Here is a 20,266-nt window from a genome sequence, read left to right on the forward strand (position 1 = left end):
CACTTGAATAGGCCATAGCACAACACAGAAGCATGTCAAGTGGGCCGAACCCACGCAAAATACCGTCAAATACCGTGAAACCAATATGATTTTTTTTAAAAACGTGATATAAAAAAATTTTTCATACCGCCCATACCTCAGTGTACCCCTGGATGTATAAACAACTGTCACTGTATTACCTTGATACTGAGGAAAACCCTGAAAATGACACTGTTTCTTTTCTTAATTTATAAGGCATCTATTATCATCATTTTTGAGCAGAGTTTTGTACATTGATACAGGTTAGACTTGGAGATAATGATATCCACAGACAGTGTAAATCACACTGAATCTAAAAATGTGTATCACCTGCATGCTCTGCAGTGAGCCAGATAAAACCCCCATTGTTTTTGCATTTTAATAAGTGAGCTTTAGAGTTGCTGGTAGTGCAGATTTTGTAACCTTTAGACAGAGCCCTGCTAGCTGTTTCTCCCTAATTCAAATCTCTGTGCTAAGCTAAGGCCCTGCTGAGTAATGGGAACATATATATGAAAGTGGTATCGATCCTCTTATTTAACTCTCTGCCAGAGAGCAATTATTTCCCAAAATGTCGGAACTATTCCTTTAATGTACATACACACATTCCTAATGTGGTACCAGTCAGTTTGTGTTTGAGGTAGCCGGGCTACACAGTGACATACGCAGCCTGTAGCTTTTAGTGTTATTAGTGGAGAACAGCTCAACTCAGCAGAAACAGCCTGCAGCTAATGAAAGTGTGACTGTAATCAGGGGATTACAGAACGCAGGGAGAAAAGGGCTGGGGTTAGACAAACAAAGAGGGGATCGGGTTTGAGGTTGAAAGAGAGAACCAGAGAAGCTTGTGAGAGAGAATGAGATTTAAGAAAAACACAGAAACTCTGTGCCAGTGTTTCTGTTTCTTGAACTAACTCATTCTGAAAAGCCATTAAAATGCACGTAGAGAGAGTTAAGACAGTAAATGGAATCATTTTCTTTGGAATAATTCATGATGAATGTGTTTTGCTTTTCAGGGATGTCTGAGGTTCTATTTCTCGCTGTCTGGCACGTTTTATCTCGTAAAGTGCTTCCGCTACTGTACTTTTGACTTTCTATCTGAATGCTCTGCCATGCAGCTCACTGATACACAAGCAGCCCTTACCTTGAATGCATATATGGAGCCACAGCATCTAATGACTTTTTAATGAGATTTTTAATGAGCTTTTAATCTCCATCACAAAGACCAGCTATGGTAAAAAAACATTTACTACATGAGATCAAGCAGAGCTGTCAAGCAGGACAAACTCTTTAGTCCTTTTTCTTTTATCCCCCTCCTGTTCTCTCATCCTCGCACTTAATTTGTCTGTCCTTTTGCTTTCCGCTATCTCTCTCTGAAAGCAATCCACAGCCAACTCTCAGAGGAGAGCATGTTAAAGTTGATTTCAAAACAGACAAGGAGCAAAACAAGGAGCTGGAAGTGACTAGGCAGCGTAGTGTGTATTTGCCGTGCTTGCGGATGTTGTAATTTTGTATAACTGCTTTTGCGTGTGTGTATGTGTGTGTTTGTCTGAGGCTGCAGCTTAGTTCCCTACAGCCAGACTCACATCCTGTGGTTTCCTACAGCACAGACTCCCAGCCAATCCCAGCTTCCCATCCTCTCACAACCTGAAACTCGACCCCACTACATATGTCGGAATATTTTTTTTCTTTTGCATGAGTGTGGGGGGAAAATAAAAAGGCAAGACAAAAGGGAACTTTAAATCTCTTCCAGAGAGAGGCATCTTGTTACTGTACATTTCCATCTGAACATTAGTTTCATCTGGGAATGAGTTGTGTGCCAGCTGAAACCCCTTACTTTTTCCCTTTATTTGTAATTATGTAACAACTGACTTTTCTTTTCTGTCTGCCATTCCTCCTTCTGAGTGTCTCCGTCCCACATCTTTTTCTATTTCCTGTCTCAAAGGCTTTAAGAAAGATTCAGTATCTTCGAAATATACCACTGGGGCATTTTTGGTCCTTTTTCTAAAGTGTGCTTCCCCTGTCTGCCACCCTCCCCCTCTTTTATAGGCTGTTGTCTGCCTCTGCTTCTGAGTGACTTCACCTTTCTGTAAATAGTAATCATAAAACTTTACGCTGGATTTATACACAAATGGCTTATAAAAATAATGAATAGTCAGGTTATTACTGCATGGAAAAAAACACATTATTTTCCTGCTGAGAAGAAAAATGGGCAGCAAAGAAATTAGTTTATGATATGACCTTTCAGTGTTTTTAATTGGTGGTGTTACGCTTCTTAGGTGGCTCAACTGAGTCTTAATCTCACTAAATCATAGGAAAAATGGGGGTTGTGTAAATGGAAACTTCAGCTCTGTTGTGTTATTTCCACCGTCAGACTCCTTTGCATTACCTTTGGTGCAGTCAGACCCCTGTGCCCGCCTCCCCTCACCACCACACGGCACATTTTATTGCTTCCATTTGCTTTTGTTTTCTGGATTTCCCCAGCGAATCAATGTTTACAGCCTGAGTGGCTTTATTTTATGTTCTGCGAACTAGCAGACAGACACTGCCCTGCCATCCTCTCTTGCCATCTCTCCTCATCCACTTCCTCCCTTTCTTTGTCCTGCTTAAGCTAACCTCCCCCCTGGGTCCAGCCCTGGTCATGCAGGGCAATGGAATCCGTTCACTTCACTTTATTAGTGCAATTTAGCTTTAAATCACGCAGGAATTATCGCCCAACGTGGAGTATATCCGTGTGTGCTCTCCAGCTGGCCCACTGACTCGAGCGCTATATGATCACTGCATATGGTATGTTGGCATACCACACAACCCAAGACTACATCCAACCATGTAGTGAGTCACACTTTACACAACAAACAGAACAGTTAAGGCAGGATCAAAACAGGATATAATAGTAGGCTTAAAATACTCTTGGTGGCCAGAACATTGATCTGTGTTATTTGGCAACTTTTTGAGTCATCAACCTCTTAATCTGACACACACGAAAACAAGAAAAAAAGAGTTGACAACTATGCTTGTGGATATTTTGCAAGCCCAAGGGAAGGAGCAGGGCTTTGAAGCCAGTTAAGCATAGTGGCCAAACTTTGGAATTACAACTTCTAGGTCCCTCACGTGATGCCATGGGACCCCAAAAGACTTTTTCCTCACAGATAGCATTGTAAAGAGACCTCAGTAAATCTTTTTTAGGGACATCAACTTCCCAGTATGAACACTTAAATAGACCTTATTGAAATCATTATATCCTGAAAGTTGAAAAATTGAGTTGAGACCAAGGGGTTGGGAGTTAGGCTTAAAGAAAACACACTTGCTCTATTGACCCCATGATGCAAAAGATCCAGGTCATTTTTTATGTGTCTGTCACAGGATGCCATTGGGCCCAAAAAGACTGTGTAAATGTCATTGATACATGTTATGGAAGATTTAAAAATCAGCTTACATCAGCAACCTGTGTCAGTGCTGACACAACACTAAACCTGGCTTGTATTGCATTAGTTATCAGCAATGTGACAACATGATTAACAATATATATAATTTTTTTGTATTATATATATGATATTTAATTTATAATACATGTATGTTTATAGTAATTTGTTTATAAACGGACTAACGGAGCCACTAGTGTCTGATGTGCTGTGAGCTATGGCCGGCAACATCAAAGGATAAAATTTCAGTAGAGTTAGAAGGGGTACGAGTGCACATTGTGTTTGTTTACTAGAAAGTGAATGTGTTTTTTGGGGTGACGAGAGTTAGTCTCTCAAGAAAACTAAAACTGGGCACACATGGGAACATTTGGGATCTGAAGCCGATGAAAGAGGTGTCCTCGCAATGGCGAACTTTTGTAGGACGCCGCGTTTCTATTTATTCCTGTTGCTTACCTTGAAAGCACCACGTTGACTGCAATTGATGACAAATGGCTGATTGTTGAAGTTGAAATGAGGGATTATCGACATGATACTTCCTTATTTCACAACCAAAAACAAAAGGGAGCTGAAAGTTTTCGGTAAGCTAAATGGCCATCCCTAATATCAACCTATGCTTCTTGCTGGTGGCTATATTGTATGTCATTGTAAATAGTAAATATCCCAGTATAAATTGTGTGGGTTTTTTTGTTTGTTTGTTTGTTTGTTTTAAAACAAACATTACAAACATACGAAGATAGCAAATAGGCTACTCAATAATCTCTTAAGTGGTAATGTCTCCAGTATGATCTCGAGTGCGCAGCTGATATTTTTTGTGGTTTGTTTACATGACTTAACAGAAGTGCATGTTTAATAGATTCAGTGTGAACAGAGAGCTCAAACGTCACCCGATGCAAAGTGATAGTAGGATGTTAATTTGCTGGAGGGACATGGTTTCATGCTGTCACTCGGGAGCAGCAGCTGAGTCAAGTGCGCCAACTGTAAATTAGTATATGAATCTATTGAACATCACAGCCCCTGTGAAATGACTCGTTTCAGTATTTATTTCACTATTGGATTTGATCCATTTGGTCCAATAACATTTCGAAAGTGTAGAAGAGCCGCGTGATTAAATAATTTTATCGCCATTCAAGTTTGCAAAGGGCTAAACCCAAAGTTAGCCACTTGGCTAGCTAAAGTGTCTAGTGCGCCTACTCTGTGGGCCCCTATGATGCAGAGGATCTGGGTCATTTTATACCCTGGAAGTCTTTTTTGCTCTATGCGACACTGAGCAACTTTCATAGGAATGAACAGGACCTTCAATGCTATATCTACAGTAGTTCTCTCTAAATCCATGTTGTTTGGTCATAAACTAAAGTATTGGGCAGTTAAACATGTTGACCTGCTGATATGTTAGAGGAAAAGTTAGGGGATCACCAAACAATTCATCCTGAGAGGTACAAGAATGTATTTACGGAATTTAAAGGCAATCCATTAAAAGTTGTTGATTTAAAACCACAAATGCAAACTTCATGTTGGCGCTATATTGAAAGTCAAAGGATCACTAAAGTCAGTAGGATGCATTGTGTGGAAAACATGAATATGTGTATAATATCTCATAACGATCTATTCAGTCATCCCTGGAGCCACGCAGCTAAAAACTGCAGCATGCCCACGCAGAGCAAAAACAAACACATATGGTGACCAGCAGCTTATATGAACACCCAACTATATATTATCACAAGTGAGTCATGCTTTCCCCTGGCATGGTATAGACTGCACTCTCTTACACTCTTCCTCTCTGACAGTATTGTATGTTGCATAATCACATTTCCTGACCTATCTCATGATCTTCTTCCTCCCCCTCCATCCTTTTTTTGTTTCCCCTCTTCATCATTAACATCATCGCCTGTGTGTCCGAGCTGCACCGGCAGCCTCGTCGGCCAGTAATTTAATTGCAGCGGTATGATGGGAGGGTAATGGATGGTGTTTACGGGCATTTTGGGTGGAGCTGGTTCTGCCAGCTGGATTTACACACTGCCACACGATCAGAGATAGAAGGTCGTTTTTAAGATTCATGGGTGTCCTCAGACTCATGTCTGTGTGATATTTAGGAAAGCCTGAACGTCGGCCTGTCAGTCACTGAATAATGTTTGACAGGGTCTCTGTCAGGCAGGGTCGCTCTTTAGGATTCAATCCCTTGAATTCCTAAGTTTTGCAGACATTTCACAGTTCCGGTTATACTCTTGAAGACTCTCACGTTCATCCACCTACATGCTTCAGCATCCCACACAGACATCTCACTCTGATGGGTGTTGTGTGTTAATTTCTTTACAAAAGCAAGATGCTTTCACAAAGGCTCAGTATCCCCTCTCTCTTTAAACCTCCCACTTGTTCTTTCAGTTGCTTTTTGTATTTCTGTCTGTTTGTCTGTCTCAAAGGCAGAAGTTTATTGGTAACCCTTCTTGACTAAATGGAAAGATAGAGACGTTTTACTGATTCTTTTTATTTGTCTCCACTTGTTGAGCGACAGAGCTCCTGCTGGTTGTTTTTGAAATAAGAAAGTGCTGTTTTTTCATGCTATTCCCCTGATTGCTGGCTTCATTCCTGTTTATTGAATGGCAAAGTAACTAAGCATGCTGTGCTCATGAGTCATATGTATTGCAGACACAGAGGGGGGGTTGATTTCTAAAACTCTTTTGCTGTGTTCATCTCTTTATGGATTTTCATGTAACATTCAGCAAGTCTTCGCAGTGCATAGCCTGACACCGTCTCTAAAACTAAAAAGTGAAACTTTTTTTTTTTTATCAACACACTACCCTCTTCTGATGATTTCCCAAAGAGTAGATGTTTTGAGATCATTTCTTACCTTTCAGGCAGCCATTGGTTTGCAGTAAGTTCTCTGCAGGGGGCATCTCCAAATCTGAAAAGTGAAGCCAATGTGTAAGCGCCTTAAATCTGTTTCTATCTATTATCTGTATTCTTATATCTCTTTCTAATGACCAGCAGGGGGCAACTCCACTGGTTGCAAAAAGAAAATAGATTGCATGCATGTCTGTCAGAAAATGACCCTGATTCTCACTCACATTTCTTAATGAGTTAATAGTCTCAGTCACAAGTTCCAAGTCTTCTTCAAGACAGCATGATGTTTATTTAGTAAATTACTGTCATTTAGAGAAAAATAGACAATAAGGCAAGGTATACTTTAGGGTGTGGCTGCCTTGTGACTGACAAGATGCTTCCATGGCGTTGTCCTTGTGTTGTAAGTCAGATCCAGCCCTAGCTCCTCCACATTCCCAATCTCTCATCCAAATATGGTCACTTCTGGCTCCAAAAAAACAAGATGGGGATGGCCAAAATGCCAAACTTGAAGCTTCAGAAGCGGTTGCACAAAACTCCTCAAGTTTTCTCCTTAAGTATGACACTTAAGACTTAATTTCTCCTTGTCTTAGGGACTTACACAGTTGCACAGAATCCCTTAATATGTTTCCTTAGGTAAGGAAAAATGATAACTTGATAACTGCGTTGAAAGACATTTTACAGCAGTAAAAGTTTCCATGGAGATTGTTTGTTTGCTTGGACTCACGATTTTAATGCCTGTTTTTGTCTCATGAAGTTGGTTTATACTTAGATAGTGGAAAAAATGGCAGAAGAAAAGAAGACAAGAAAACTATATTGGTCAGAGGAGAAAAGATCAAACTTCTGGAGAAATACAATCATAGAAAGCACAACCTACAAAGTAAATTTGATCCTCAAATAACAGAAAACAATTGCAGGAAGAAATTGCAATGAAAATATGTTAAGTCAAATCTATAGTGTAAAATCAAAATTGGGTTCTCCTGATCGCAGAACACTTGCACTTGCTTTGGTTGCTAAAGTCTTTTGTGGAACAGTCTACGGATTCCTTAAGTAAAGCACCAAGACTAGGAGAAAACCATAAATACTTAAAAACCTTAAGGAGAAGACTTAAAGGGTGTTTTGTGCAACTGATTTTATTTTGAGGAAACCTTAACCAGGACTTTAAGGAAAATTTAAACATAGGTGTTTTGTGCAACTGATTTTATTTTGAGGAAACCTTAACCAGGACTTTAAGGAAAATTTAAACATAGGTGTTTTGTGTAACTGGCCCCAGAACAGTAGCCCATAATGGGTGACATCAATTTCTTTTATACAGTCTATGGTTCCAGGACCATCTTGTGGTGATGATGCAGTGGAAAGGAGGGACTTTTTTCATCCACCTCAGAGTTCCTGGAGTGGATCAGTGAGAGCAGCAGACAGTGTACATAGAGTTGTAAAGTTCAAGGAGCTATTTCAGGCACCTCTGGTATTTTTCTTAATGGATTTTGGGTGAGTCACAGTCGGAGCACTTTTATGGCATTGATGGCCATGAAACTTTGCCAGCTGAATCATCAGTGCAAATATTGACAGTTGGCACTAAAATATATCTGTTTCTTTCATGAAAAAGTACAAGCCTGTGTACACAAAACTGTAAGGTGAGGGGCTCCCAAGGTCCCTTTCAGTGGAAAAAAAAAAAAAATCCATTCACTGTTCTGTTGCGTGCAGCACTATGAGCAGTTGGTAGCTCAAGATTTTGCTGTTTGGAAAACAAAACACTAGATGAATTTGCAGCTTAAATCGATTCTTGGTCAATTTTGGATGATTTTTGTGTTACTATGGCATCTTGTTTTGGTCAAAATTTTCAAGTCGAAGCATTTTCCTTTCTCTACTGCACTGATTTGAGCCTCCGACTGGCTTTTTCTCCATTGCAACTGTTGCAAAGGCTTATGGGTATTGTAGTATTTAAGTATCAAATTGTTATAATTCCTATAAAAATCCTCCACATGGTGGCTGTAATGTGCTAAAACATGCAAAACATTGGTATGGACTTTTAAATTCGCTCGCCCCTTACAGAGATGTGGACTCAAGTCATTGTGAATTGGACTTGAGTCGACTCGAGTCACCGATTTGATGACTTGCAACTTGAATTGAACGGAAAACATGCCTTGAGACTCGACTTGAAATTTGAAGCTAAAGACTCATGACTTGACTGGACTTGAGACATGATGACTCGAATGACTTTATTGTGCTCATTTTGTTCTCAGTTTAAATATTAGATATAAAGTATTAAAAATGTTTGCGTTACAAGTCCTTGTGTACCATTACTTAGTAGTGATGCCATGATACTGAAATTTCCATCTTCATTACAATACTTAGAGAAATATCGATATTTGACACCATTTTCGGATACCACAGGGAAAACTGACATTGAGGGCATAAATTTTAAAATGGGTATCAAAAGATAAATATAACACAGATATGACAATGACGACGTTCTGTCTTGGTTAGTAGCAGACATGGGACTTACTTGAGACTTGGACCCAATGAGTTGAGTCACATGTCTGATCCCTTGCATAGCTCCCTGATCCTCTGTAGTCTAACTGTTGCCTCTCTTTGGTACAGGTCCGAGGACCCTCTCCTGCTCTTCCTCTTCCTCATCTAACATCCCTCATTTCCCCATCAGTCTGCTCAAACAAACAAACTCAACCCCCAGAATAACACCCAACAAGCAGGCCGCTGCCTTAAACCCACACATCATGCGTTCCATCGTCCCGTCCCCATCTCAGTCCCTCTCATCGTTTGCTGCACCAGCCTGCCTCTCCCTAGAAGCCTGGGGAGCTCTCTGCCACTGCCTAAGCCCCCTTCCTCTCCTCCTCCTCCTCCTCCTCTACTTCTCCTCTCTGCCCCTTCTCCTCCCTTTATGTGAGTATTACTCATGACTACCAGCATGTGGATCCAGTGTTTGTGGCACAAGCATGGTAGTAGGCATGTGGTGGATGAACAGTGTGGGTGTTTGCTGGCTCATGTTTAGGTCTCACCAGGGATTTCTAAGCTAATGACTGCATAATAACCTCCATTTACATGCGGATGTGGTTCTGCAAGTTCGTAACCACATTAGCATTGAGGTAATCAGCGAGCCACACACGTCTTGTGCACAGTAGCACTGTCTGTGTTTTGTACACTTTGCTGGACTGCGAGCACTTGTTTTGTCTCGCATACTTAGGCCAAAATAGAAGAACTGTTCTTGTCAGCATTCGGTATTATCTTGTCAGTGAAGGTTCCACCTGAACGGTAAAGCTGTCAGAGCAGAGGCAGAGGAGAAGTACCTCCTGATGCACCTGTCTTACACTCACTGTGTCACAGTGGAGTTTGTTATATTTAAGTGTGTGGGAGTGTGTTTGTGTCATGTGCATGTATTGCTTTACTGAGCCATACTAAATCACCATCTTCCAGGTGGAGAATGTAATAAGCCCAGCCTCAGGCATACGGCATATAGCTCTCACACACTGTACTGTTGCGCCAGTAGTATCTAAATGTGTTTTCATGTGTCCTGTCTGGATGTGATATGATGTGTTTTAATCAAGTGGCAACCACTAGGGCTAAAAAATGAAGCCATCATGTAAGTGTTATGAACTGTTGTTCGTCTAATGGCCGCTCGAGGCTGGCTCTAGGGGTGGGGGAAATGAGCGAGTCTTGCGTCGTGATGCGGACATGGACAATTCAGCATTGATTCACAAATGTCGGTAATCAGTTATCTAAATATTTGTTAATAATGTGATGTTGTCAGAGGCGGAACTCAACCACAAGGCAGTGCAGCAACCAGACAGTCTACAGTGAAGACATGCCAGAGTTAGCTTGTAAATCCTTTTTGGAAAGGCAGTGGTTGCAAGAATGTTTTAATGCAGTGTCTAAATGATTAAATTTGTGAGGCAAATGTGAAGTATATTGTGAGTACTTTTTAGGCCATCGCTCAGAGACTAACGTTAAAGGAGTGGAGCAGTGATCAGCAGCAACATAAACAAATGAAACCGGGTGACCAATACACGCTGCAGCCTTAAATAACTTAAACCAACTCTATGTTTAAAAAAATAATAAAAACCCTGCGCCTGGCCCGCTCGGCATTGTGGCTTTGCCAAGAGCTAATGTGCAGCGGACATTAAACAACACAGTGGAGCTACTGAGCACACTGGCTCCCCCTCATTCTTTTATGATCATACAGGCAGGAGACTATTATCTGCTTTCAAATTAATAAATGTACTAATCAATGTAGTTAACTTTTTAAAATAAAAAGGCGGCAAACTAATTATTTTTCAACAGTACCTAAATTGCATACTATTTCCATTGAAATATCACCATATGTAAACCCTGGATACTACGCTGGCATGAATATCCCACAATGGGTTAGCGTAAGCAACCAAAAATAGATACAATACGACTGGTTTAAAAGTTAGTGTGTGGAGGCATTTTGGCTATATGATTGAAGGGAAAAGGGACATGTACAAGAGCCACATTGCATGCATGTAAATTCATGTGTAGTAAATAGTAAATTCAACCCTTTGAAACCTGAGCAAATTGGCTTGATTTCTTTTAAAAACATGGGAAGAAGGCAATGAGCAACTTAAGAAGAAATGACCCCAAATTTGCAAGAAATTAGAAAAAAACAAAAAAAACAAGAAAATTAGTATTAAAAACAGACAAACAAGGAAATGACCTGGAAAAGGTACCTACAAATTAGAATAATCCTGTTCCATAATTTTAAAGTGTAATGATAAAAATAATTATACATAGTTGAAAAATAGCTTAAGTAATAGTTGGTAAATAGTTTTTCCCTAGTTTTTTAAAATAATTTCTATAATAATAATAATCTATTATATTTTTCTTGCATTTCTTACAAAGTTGCTCATTGCCTTTTTCCCATGTTTTTGAAAGAAATTACACCAATTTGCTCAAAAGTCAAAGATTTAAATACTTGAAAGGCATCTGAAAAGAAAAGTGATGTCACTCCAAGTTTCAATGGGTTAATTATGGATCACTGAAAATACATTTTGCTATGCTTTTAAAAGAAGCAAGTTGGCACACAATCAAAAACAAAAAATTTGATGCATCAATATGTATTAATAATTGTTTTACAGTCCATCGAAGATGGTGATGGATTTCTCTGAATCGTAATTAAATCGTGAGTTGCCTGGAGATTCCCAGCCCTAGCTGGCGCCAAGCACTTGTGAATCCTTATAGACTCCCATGTGAAAATGTCCAGCTTTACAACAGAAATAAAAATGTTTACAACCTGGTGCAAAAAAAACCAAAAAACACTTTTGGTCTGTGTAGCTAATAATCTATAGATAATTCATGACAACAGTATAAGTAAATGAATAAAAACATGGATAACAAACAATAAGCAAACAAGAATCATGTTTAAAAGGAAATGTATACATGACAGAGATTAGCCCCTGATGTCAGAGCTTCTCAACCACAATTAAATACACCAATTTAGAAGACGTGAAATAATCTGTTTTGCATTACCACAAAAAGATTATCTTACTTTGAAATAGAAAACCCAATGAATTTGTCACTGTGATGGATAACCTACAGTATCACAAGTAAATTTCAAGTCTCTGCAAGGTAATTTTATTTCCACGCTGACATGAACTGTAACCAGTTGCTGTCTCAATGGATAAGAAGAACACAGCATTCAGATATTCTTCTTCAGCAGGAATATGAAGTATACGTGAGCTGTCGTAAATGGTTTTACTTCATGAAGCTCCTAATAATCTCCTATAGTGTGATAACTGTGTTAGTGAGTGCAACACCATGGTATAATGAGCTCTGAAAGATTTATGCACTGTGGGCCATATCACAGATCCCAGTCCTTAGCCTTTTTCTCGGTCTGTGTAACTACAGTAAGATAGGGATGTTGAACTGATGAGTTGAGTGTCAAATAAGCAGCATAATTTACCCTTTTCTATTAACTGCAAGGGATCCAGTATCTCTAATATTGTACCATTATAAGGATCATATGCAAAGAAAATCAGCTTCTGCATTTAATCCTCACAATCACCAATACGTCAAATCAGACATCCAAAATTACACAAATATGGTATGAATTGTTAAAGCCAGACAGTTCTTCGTTCCTTGTTTGCCATATAGTTTCCAAATAAAATTGACTAGAAAAGAAAGGCCAAAGGAAAAGGACACCAGCAGCTGAGATGCATGACAGGTAGGCGGAATGAGTCTAGAGCGAGATAAATGTAGAGACAAAAATAAAAGTAATTAAGGGAGAGGTAGAAAAATGGAGAGAAGACACAGTCGAGGGAGAGAGGGCAGTAAGTTGGAGAGGGGTGTTAATGTGACAGAAAAGAGGAGTGCTTAGTCAAAGTTATGATAATGAGACCAGCCTGCTCCTTGATCCAGCTGCACATTCATCCCCACAACTTGGCACCCAATACATTCAGAAATAACAGCACAGGAAGCCAAAGCTGAATCACACATCAGACTGGACTGTTTATCTTTGTGAGCCACAAAGAAACGATCAACCAGGAAGAAAAAACAATACAAGTATCTAAGTGTTTCATTTTGTTTATGAGGGAGGGCTACTCTATCACTCATTTGGCATCCCAAAGATTTTGTTGTTTGTAAAATTGTAAATTGGAGCAGTGCCATTGCCAAAAATATGGATACGCACAGATGTACAGCATAGTCAGAGAATAAGGTATGCAGTTTGTACAATTGGAATAAATAAATTAAGATTTAAAAAAATATTAAAAATCTCCATGCAGGCTTGGACATGTAATTTTCTGCCTCGTAATATTATAATATATTTAGCCAATACATTACTTGATGTCACTGCTTTTTATTGTATTAAGTAGCATCTTTGCTCTTAGGAGCTAGTTGGCTGGCTACTATATCATCTAGCAATTGTTCTGCAAATTTGGAAAGCGCATCTCTCAGAAATGGGTCTTTTAGACTTTTAATGAGCTGTAAAAATGTAGGTGTAATTAACATTTTTTGACTGTTAAATACATTGGTGTTTTGCCAAACATTCATACATACTGCATTTCATGTAACACAGCACATTAGCATGCTAAAATTTGCTAACTTGCAAAAACAAAAACACAATGTACAGCTGACGTCATTAGTTTTGCAGGGAAACAAAGCATTGGACAAATTAAAAATTCAACCTGATGATGGTGCTAGATGAAACATTTAGGTGATCACCAAAGTCAGTGTATCCTGAGGGGAGCATGAATGTTGTTACAGAAGTTCATGGCAGTTAATCCTATAATTTTTGAAACATTTCACTTAAAACCACATATATGAGGCTTATGGTGGCGCTAGAGGAAAAGTCAGGGGATCCAGATATTTATTAGGATTCATCCTCTGGGCACCATGAATGTCTGTACCAAATTTTGTGTCAAGCCATCCAGGAGATGTTTAGATGTTTCACAGGATAACAGTAAACTTTGACCTGCTGATGGCACAAGAGGAAAAATTGGGGGAATCAACAAACACATAAGGATTCATCCTCTGGGCACTTTTGATATATTTACTGGATTTCATGTCCATGTTTCAAGAACTACTGGATAAATGGACATGACATCTGGTACAGATATTCATGGTTCCCAGAGGCTGAATATTAATATTTTTGAAGATTCCCTCAGTTTTCCTCAACAGGTTAAAGTTTTCTGTTATCCTGTGAAATATCTACTGAATCGATTGGCACAAATTTTGACACAGACATTCATGGTTCCCAGAGGATTCATCCTAATGACTCTCTCGATCCCCCCTACTTTCCTTTAATGAGGTCCCGAGGTTCACTTATGTGGAGCAATTTTTTAAACATTTCACTAAAAATCCCAAAACATCAGCCTCATGGTGTCACACAAGCAATCCATTCAGTACATTGCCATCCCTAGAGCCATGCTGCTGGCTAATATAAACAAATTATACAGCTTGTGACATTGGAGTCAGTGGAGTTCAACTCGACTTTTACCCCACAGTGCTGTGTGTGCTTCTCTATTTGTTAGTGGGGGAAACAGTTGGTAATTATCTCTGGAAATGGTTTCCCTGCACCATTATAACAAGTCTGTCGTTGCCGTAGCTGTAAACACCAATGAGGTACAGAACCAGAGACAGTAGATACATCAGCATGTCTCTTAAGTTCATTACTGAGACCAGGATTCAACTACAGACCGGATTTCACGGGGGAACAAAGTTAGCAGCCACCAGTATAATGTTGATGGGAGGAGTCAGGGAGGAAGCAAGGCTTGTTAGCGGGTGTGTGTCAGGGCTCATTTTCCAAGAGAATGACTGTGACTGTGCGTGGTTGTGCGCGCTGGTGCTTGTCGTGGCATTTCTGTGGCACAATCAGAGAGACTGCAGTGTAGCTATTTCTGGTGCCTGTATGGGCGGGGGGGTTGCCTGCAGCCCTCACCCCCCACCCCCACAATTTTTTTTTCTTTGGCTCCCTTTCTTCCCCCCTGTTTCTTTATTTTCTCAACAGGGGAGCTGTGGGATGCAGATAAGTCCCTAGACAGGCGAAACAACAGGGGGCCAGAGAGAAAGCGTATTTCTGTCTTGTCTAGTAACAGCTTATGTCACAGTGCGTGTGAGGTTAATGGGGTACAATGTGACTGATGGAGAGGAAAACTGGCTTTAGGCTTATTCTTCTGCACCTGCTTGGTAGAAAGAAATGATTATGCTGAATTTAAATTAGCAAAATGAGGACAAATGTGTTCATGGATCTACTCTCACCATGTTAACCAATTAAGGCGTTTTGTCAGACTTCACTAACCAGTGCCTCTGTTCTTTCATTGGCAGGTATAAACAGATAATCCCCAAAATTGACCCTCCACCCTCCATGAACCGCAAGCGGGCCAGCAGGACTTTGTCTCCAGGATCTGAAGTCACAGCTGTGCCCCCACCCGGAGAGGTCACCGCTAACGACGGGGCCCCCAGCCGCAGCAGCAGCCTCTCATTCCCGGACATCACCCCCAGCTCCTTGTCGTCCGCTGATTTCCACTCCCTCAGCAACGGCGAGAGCAGCTCCTGCTCGGCCAGCGAGGACTCTGGTGTCCGCTCCGAGACCAAGTCCCTGCTGTCGCCGCTTCGCGATGACGACGACCTGTTCGGGGACCGCGGGACATTTTTAACAGCCTCCAGCGGCTGTGACAGTCCCCTGGAGGAGAGAAGTGAAGCAGTGCTCTCTTCCTCTGAGTCTGCTGAGCCCCACACCCTCGCCTCACATCCGGACACCTGTGAGCACCCACTGCCCTTCTCCTCTCCTATGAATGAGACCTGCCTTCACATCAGTTTCTCTGAGGACGAGCTGCTGGAGAGCAACCAGGAAGACCCTAATGTCCCACAGCGGAGTTAGGAGGATGAGCTCATGGGCCCTTGGAGACCTTTCACTCTGTCCTCCAATCAGCTTTTAATGCAATACTTACTGTCAGACCCTCCTGTGTTTGCACTGGGCTCCATTTCAGGACCTTTAATTATTTCGTCCAGACATAGCATATACCAGTTACTGATAAATAATCTATTGTATAAATTATTAGCCGATGGACAGATTTAGTATTTTTGTAATGAAATTAATGATCTAATTTACTTTTTAGTGACTAGAATGTTAAGCAGAATACATGTAGCAATTCTTGCACTGTTAAGGTCACACATAAGTTACCGTAGAATTCAAAGAAAATGAGGATAGACTTTTTATTTTTGCTAGTAGTCAACCTTAAAACATTATTTTGTATGATGCTTCGCTGTGGTGCAAACTATTGTGGGAAATATCATTTTCTGCAGATTTCACAGGATGATCGTGGCGATCATGCACATGCTGGTGATGTTGGGAAGAGCCTCGCCCTCTGTAAAGCACCTGACTGAATGATGGGAAGGAAGGAAAGAACAAGAAAGTCAGATAAAGGAAAAAGGAAGGATAGAAGTGAGCAGATGTAGTTGTGTTTTGGGTTATGCACACACATTTGTGGCAGTGTGGTATGTTTTTTATTATTAGAGATGAGTGGGTTTTAGAATGTTTCGTGCTGCTTGTATTTTGTTTTTTTCAGACTTGCAGGCTTTGAAGCAGTGGGGGAAAATTTTGTGGAATATCAGAATGGATTTTGTACGCTGTATTCGCTGATTCTGTATGTAGAGTGGTTGTAATCCTTCAAAAACACTGAATTTAAGATATTTCAGTTTTGAGAAACAGCACAAGGAGAGAGCATGCACTCCGAAAATTGAGCTACCGGCTATTACAGCCTTGGATTGCACCTGTCTGAATAGGGAGAGTGTTATAAAATGAACCCTCAGACTCAATGGGGAGATAATTGGGGAATCACAGAGGACGTTGAAGAAAGACAGCCTGCCAAGTGGATTTTCTCTGTTCTGCCTCTCACTCTGAGAAATCCTGATTTTCCAGCAAATCAGTTTCATTTAGAGCTGTCAGGATAGATTAAGCTGACATTGTAAATATATCTAAACATTCGGAGCATTGTTTTAACTTCATCAGCGTATATCAATATACTGTACAGCTACAACAATCAATCAATCAATCAGTTAGTCCATCAATTGTTAAAAACAATTTTAACAATCATTTAATAATTTGAAATAGATTTAAGGCAGAAATGACAAAAAAAAAAAGGTTTCAGCTTCCTAAATGTAAATATTTGGTAAATATTTACTGGATTTTCGGATATTCACTGAATATCTTTGGCTTTTGTCCTGAGATTTCTGACATTTTATAGATTAAGCGATGAGTAATCCCAGAAAATAATGGTAGATAATAAGAGCAAGCATTTGTTGCATGTAGCTGTTTCTTTTTTTACATGCATGTGGCCAGATTTTACTGCTTTATTGTTAGGGGTGTCCCCGACTAAGTATTTACGTAGTCGAATCTGATTTGTAAAATGTTGCTTATCCTCAACTGATAGTCGAATCATGTTGTTTTATTATGCACCTGTTTTCAGGATGTCCATCCATACGTCCATTCCATTCTTGGGAACGTAATATCTCAAGTATGCCTTGATGGAATTTCTTCAAAATTGGCCAGACGTTAAACTGATTAGCTATTGTTGGTCAAAAGACAAGGTCACTGTGACCTTGCGTGTGTCTCATTCTTTGGAGCATAATATTTTAAAAAGGCTTTGAGGGAATTTCCTCAAATTTGGCATAATGGCCCATTTGGACATAAGAATGAACTTATTAGATTTTGGTAGTCAAAGGTCAAGGTCACTGTGACCTTGCGTTCATCTCATTCTCATTAACCTGATATCTCAAGAAGGCCTTGAGGGAATTTCTTCAATTTTAGCTCAAACATTCACTTGGACTCAAGATTGAACTATTAGATTTTGGTGTTCAAAGGTCAAAGGCCGTTGTGACATGATGTTCTGTATAACCATTTCTGGAACTGGTGACACAAATCTTCGGTGTCCACCTTGAAACTATGTTGATTGTATAGATCTCTTGTGCTGCAGTGTTTAACATGTATGTGAAGCATCCACGTTTTAGGATTTGTAGCTTGTTTGCAGCAGCATCCATATTTAAGGATTGTCATCTGTCATGGCTAAATATGAGTCTGGGCAGACATGGATGTTTACTGCAACTTGAGTGGTTCGCTGAGGCATAAAACTGTGAGACAGTAATTCGAGTTTTATTTTAGTTTTGCTCGTTGATGCCGATTTCTGTTTGCGACATTAGTTTCCATTTTTACACACCAAACAAATGAGCTGAAACATCCAAGTAAACAATTTCAAGAATTTATTGTATAATAGAACGTCTTCCATCCAGCTCTGTTTGTCGTGTGTCCGTGGTGCATGTGTTGGTGCTGTGCTGTCTGTTGCACTGAAAGGAAGTGGAAGAGATCCATTGACGGACAGAATACGTCAGTTTGTTTTGTTCCTGCTTGCTTTTCATGGATTAAACAGAGCCTTCAATATTCCCTTTGAGAAAAAGAGATAGCAAGTTGCAAACAGCTGATTCTGCCATCATTTCCTGCAACTATTAAGATTTGACTGTGACATTGGGAGTTAAATTAGGCTTCTTAGATTCAACTGTCAAATGGTTCACTATTCAGGGTCACCCCTAGTTATAGTACAAGTGTTTTATTCAATTGAGTGCAGGTGTAACCTTCGACAAGTAGCAGTGGTACTAAAAGGACGCGAGAGGAAAAGAAGCCGAGGTGTGAGAAGAGAGGTGGTGTAAAGGTGCAGGTGTAAAATGGCCACAGGCGAAGCTTTTAACACCAAGAAAAGAGGCTTTTCTCAACATCACATGGGGCTGGAAGCTATAACAGCAATAACACGTGGAAGAAAAAATAATAAAGAGGAATAGTCGAAGAACTTAAGTACTCACTTGTGTCCCCCCCCCCCCCCCCCACATTTTTTTCTCCAAGTTATTGTCTGTGTAGGTACAGTATTCAAAGGAACCTCTACTCACTCAGTTTACTGTTTAAATCCACTGTCATTGGATGTTTGTTATTTTTTACCTGCTGGATTCTTTTTTTTTTTTAATGCCTGTCTTTTATGTAATTTCCGGTACCTGCAGCATGTAAACACACTTGTATCCACAGACTGAGCTGAATGAACAGTGGGAAGATCAGGCTTCAAACTGTAAAGGATTCACACATAGCATTCAAACAGGTGCAGCCAAGGAAATGATAACAAGCAGCTCACAGCAGGACTCAAACCACTGAGTAATGATGCAACCACAAGCCCATTAAAAAAAGAAACGGTGTTTGCTTCAACTCTTTGATTGGTAACAAGCGCTCCTCCTCTGCCCTTTAACTCTGAATTTATTGTAACTCCGCACAGTCACATTTGGCATAAAAACTCACATCTCACACACTTTGAAGGCTCGTGGCGACTTTCTCTCTCTCCCGAGGTGCCTTTCGAAGGCGAGGTGTTTCTTCTTTGTTGTCCCCAAGCCTTCAAAGCTCGCCTCTGCAGAGAGTGCTGTCGCTGGGAGGCAGGAAAGGTGACTGACAGGTTTAATGTCCTCAGTGCGTCAGTGGGAAGCAGTAATGAGAATGGAGGTGAATCCTTCAGCTCCCAGGTATTAGCCATGATTTCCCCTGCAGCGCTCCGATCTCAGGAGTGCAAACATCACCTCTGGTACAAGCTAAACAAGAGAATTCATGAAGTTTGTGTGTTGTTTTATTTGTGGCACAGGAGCCTTCACATGCCCTCCTTCAACTTGGAATTCCCCAGCTGGCTAATCAATAATGCAAGATGTCTGTGCAGCTCAGTGTAGCTCAAGCTTCCCCCTGCTCTCTTGTTTTTTCTCTCTAGAGAAGTGGCCTCCATCTGAGCCAGTTCAATACCAGACTGCGTGTGATCTGCAATCAATCCGACGTACCTACAAAGAGCCAGATCGCAGCTTGAGGCAGACTGTTAACCTTGGTTCTGTGGCTTTAAAGTAGCTGCTTTAAGTAGATGGCCGATGTCCCTTTATGTGCCCATTAATGCTGCTAAAAAGTCATTAGTCTTTGTACAGACAGGAGTGAGCCTGACAGTGATCAAAGCTTTGTGTGTGAGGCTGGTGATCACAGACACACATGGCTGCTCACTTTAACAGCTGCCAGTGGAAATCAAGATAAGACAACAGATTTGAATTTCTTGTTGCTAAAGAGATTTTCTAAATCATTCAAAATGCCCGAGCAGTCTAATTCTGATAGATGTAGAGGATTCCATGTTTTTAAGACCAACATGCCTTAATTGTAATGATACATCTTCAGCATTTATCCTGCATTTATACAGGATACATCGAGGAAAATCATTATACATTTCACAATAATATTTTGGGAATGGGCAGGGAGTAGTTACAGTACCACATAACTAAACATGTGATTGATATATCAAATTCCAAAATCCTCTGGACAGGCTCACAAAAAAAGAAGAGACGGTGTGTAATATATTATGAATGTTGTAATGTTTATATTTTATACATTTTTAGCATCATTATTTTACCCCAGACATCATAGGCATAGACCAGGGGTAGGCAACAACCACTCTCTAGTGGCTCCCTGT

The 20,266-nt window shown here is 40.3% G+C and overlaps 1 protein-coding gene across 1 annotated transcript in view; it reads left to right on the forward strand.

Moving 5' to 3' along the window:
• Positions 1-18,974, forward strand: part of si:dkey-34e4.1 (carboxyl-terminal PDZ ligand of neuronal nitric oxide synthase protein) — an 82,567-nt gene extending 63,593 nt beyond the window's left edge. Inside the window, exon 11 of the mRNA XM_050053398.1 lies at positions 15,066-18,974. Within this exon, the coding sequence (XP_049909355.1) occupies positions 15,066-15,621 (556 nt within the window). The 3' untranslated portion in view covers positions 15,622-18,974. The remainder of the gene's footprint in view (positions 1-15,065) is intronic.
• The last annotated feature ends 1,292 nt before the right edge of the window (positions 18,975-20,266 follow it).

Source organism: Epinephelus moara, chromosome 9 (assembly GCF_006386435.1).
Source record: "Epinephelus moara isolate mb chromosome 9, YSFRI_EMoa_1.0, whole genome shotgun sequence".
NCBI classification, from domain to species: domain Eukaryota; kingdom Metazoa; phylum Chordata; class Actinopteri; order Perciformes; family Serranidae; genus Epinephelus; species Epinephelus moara.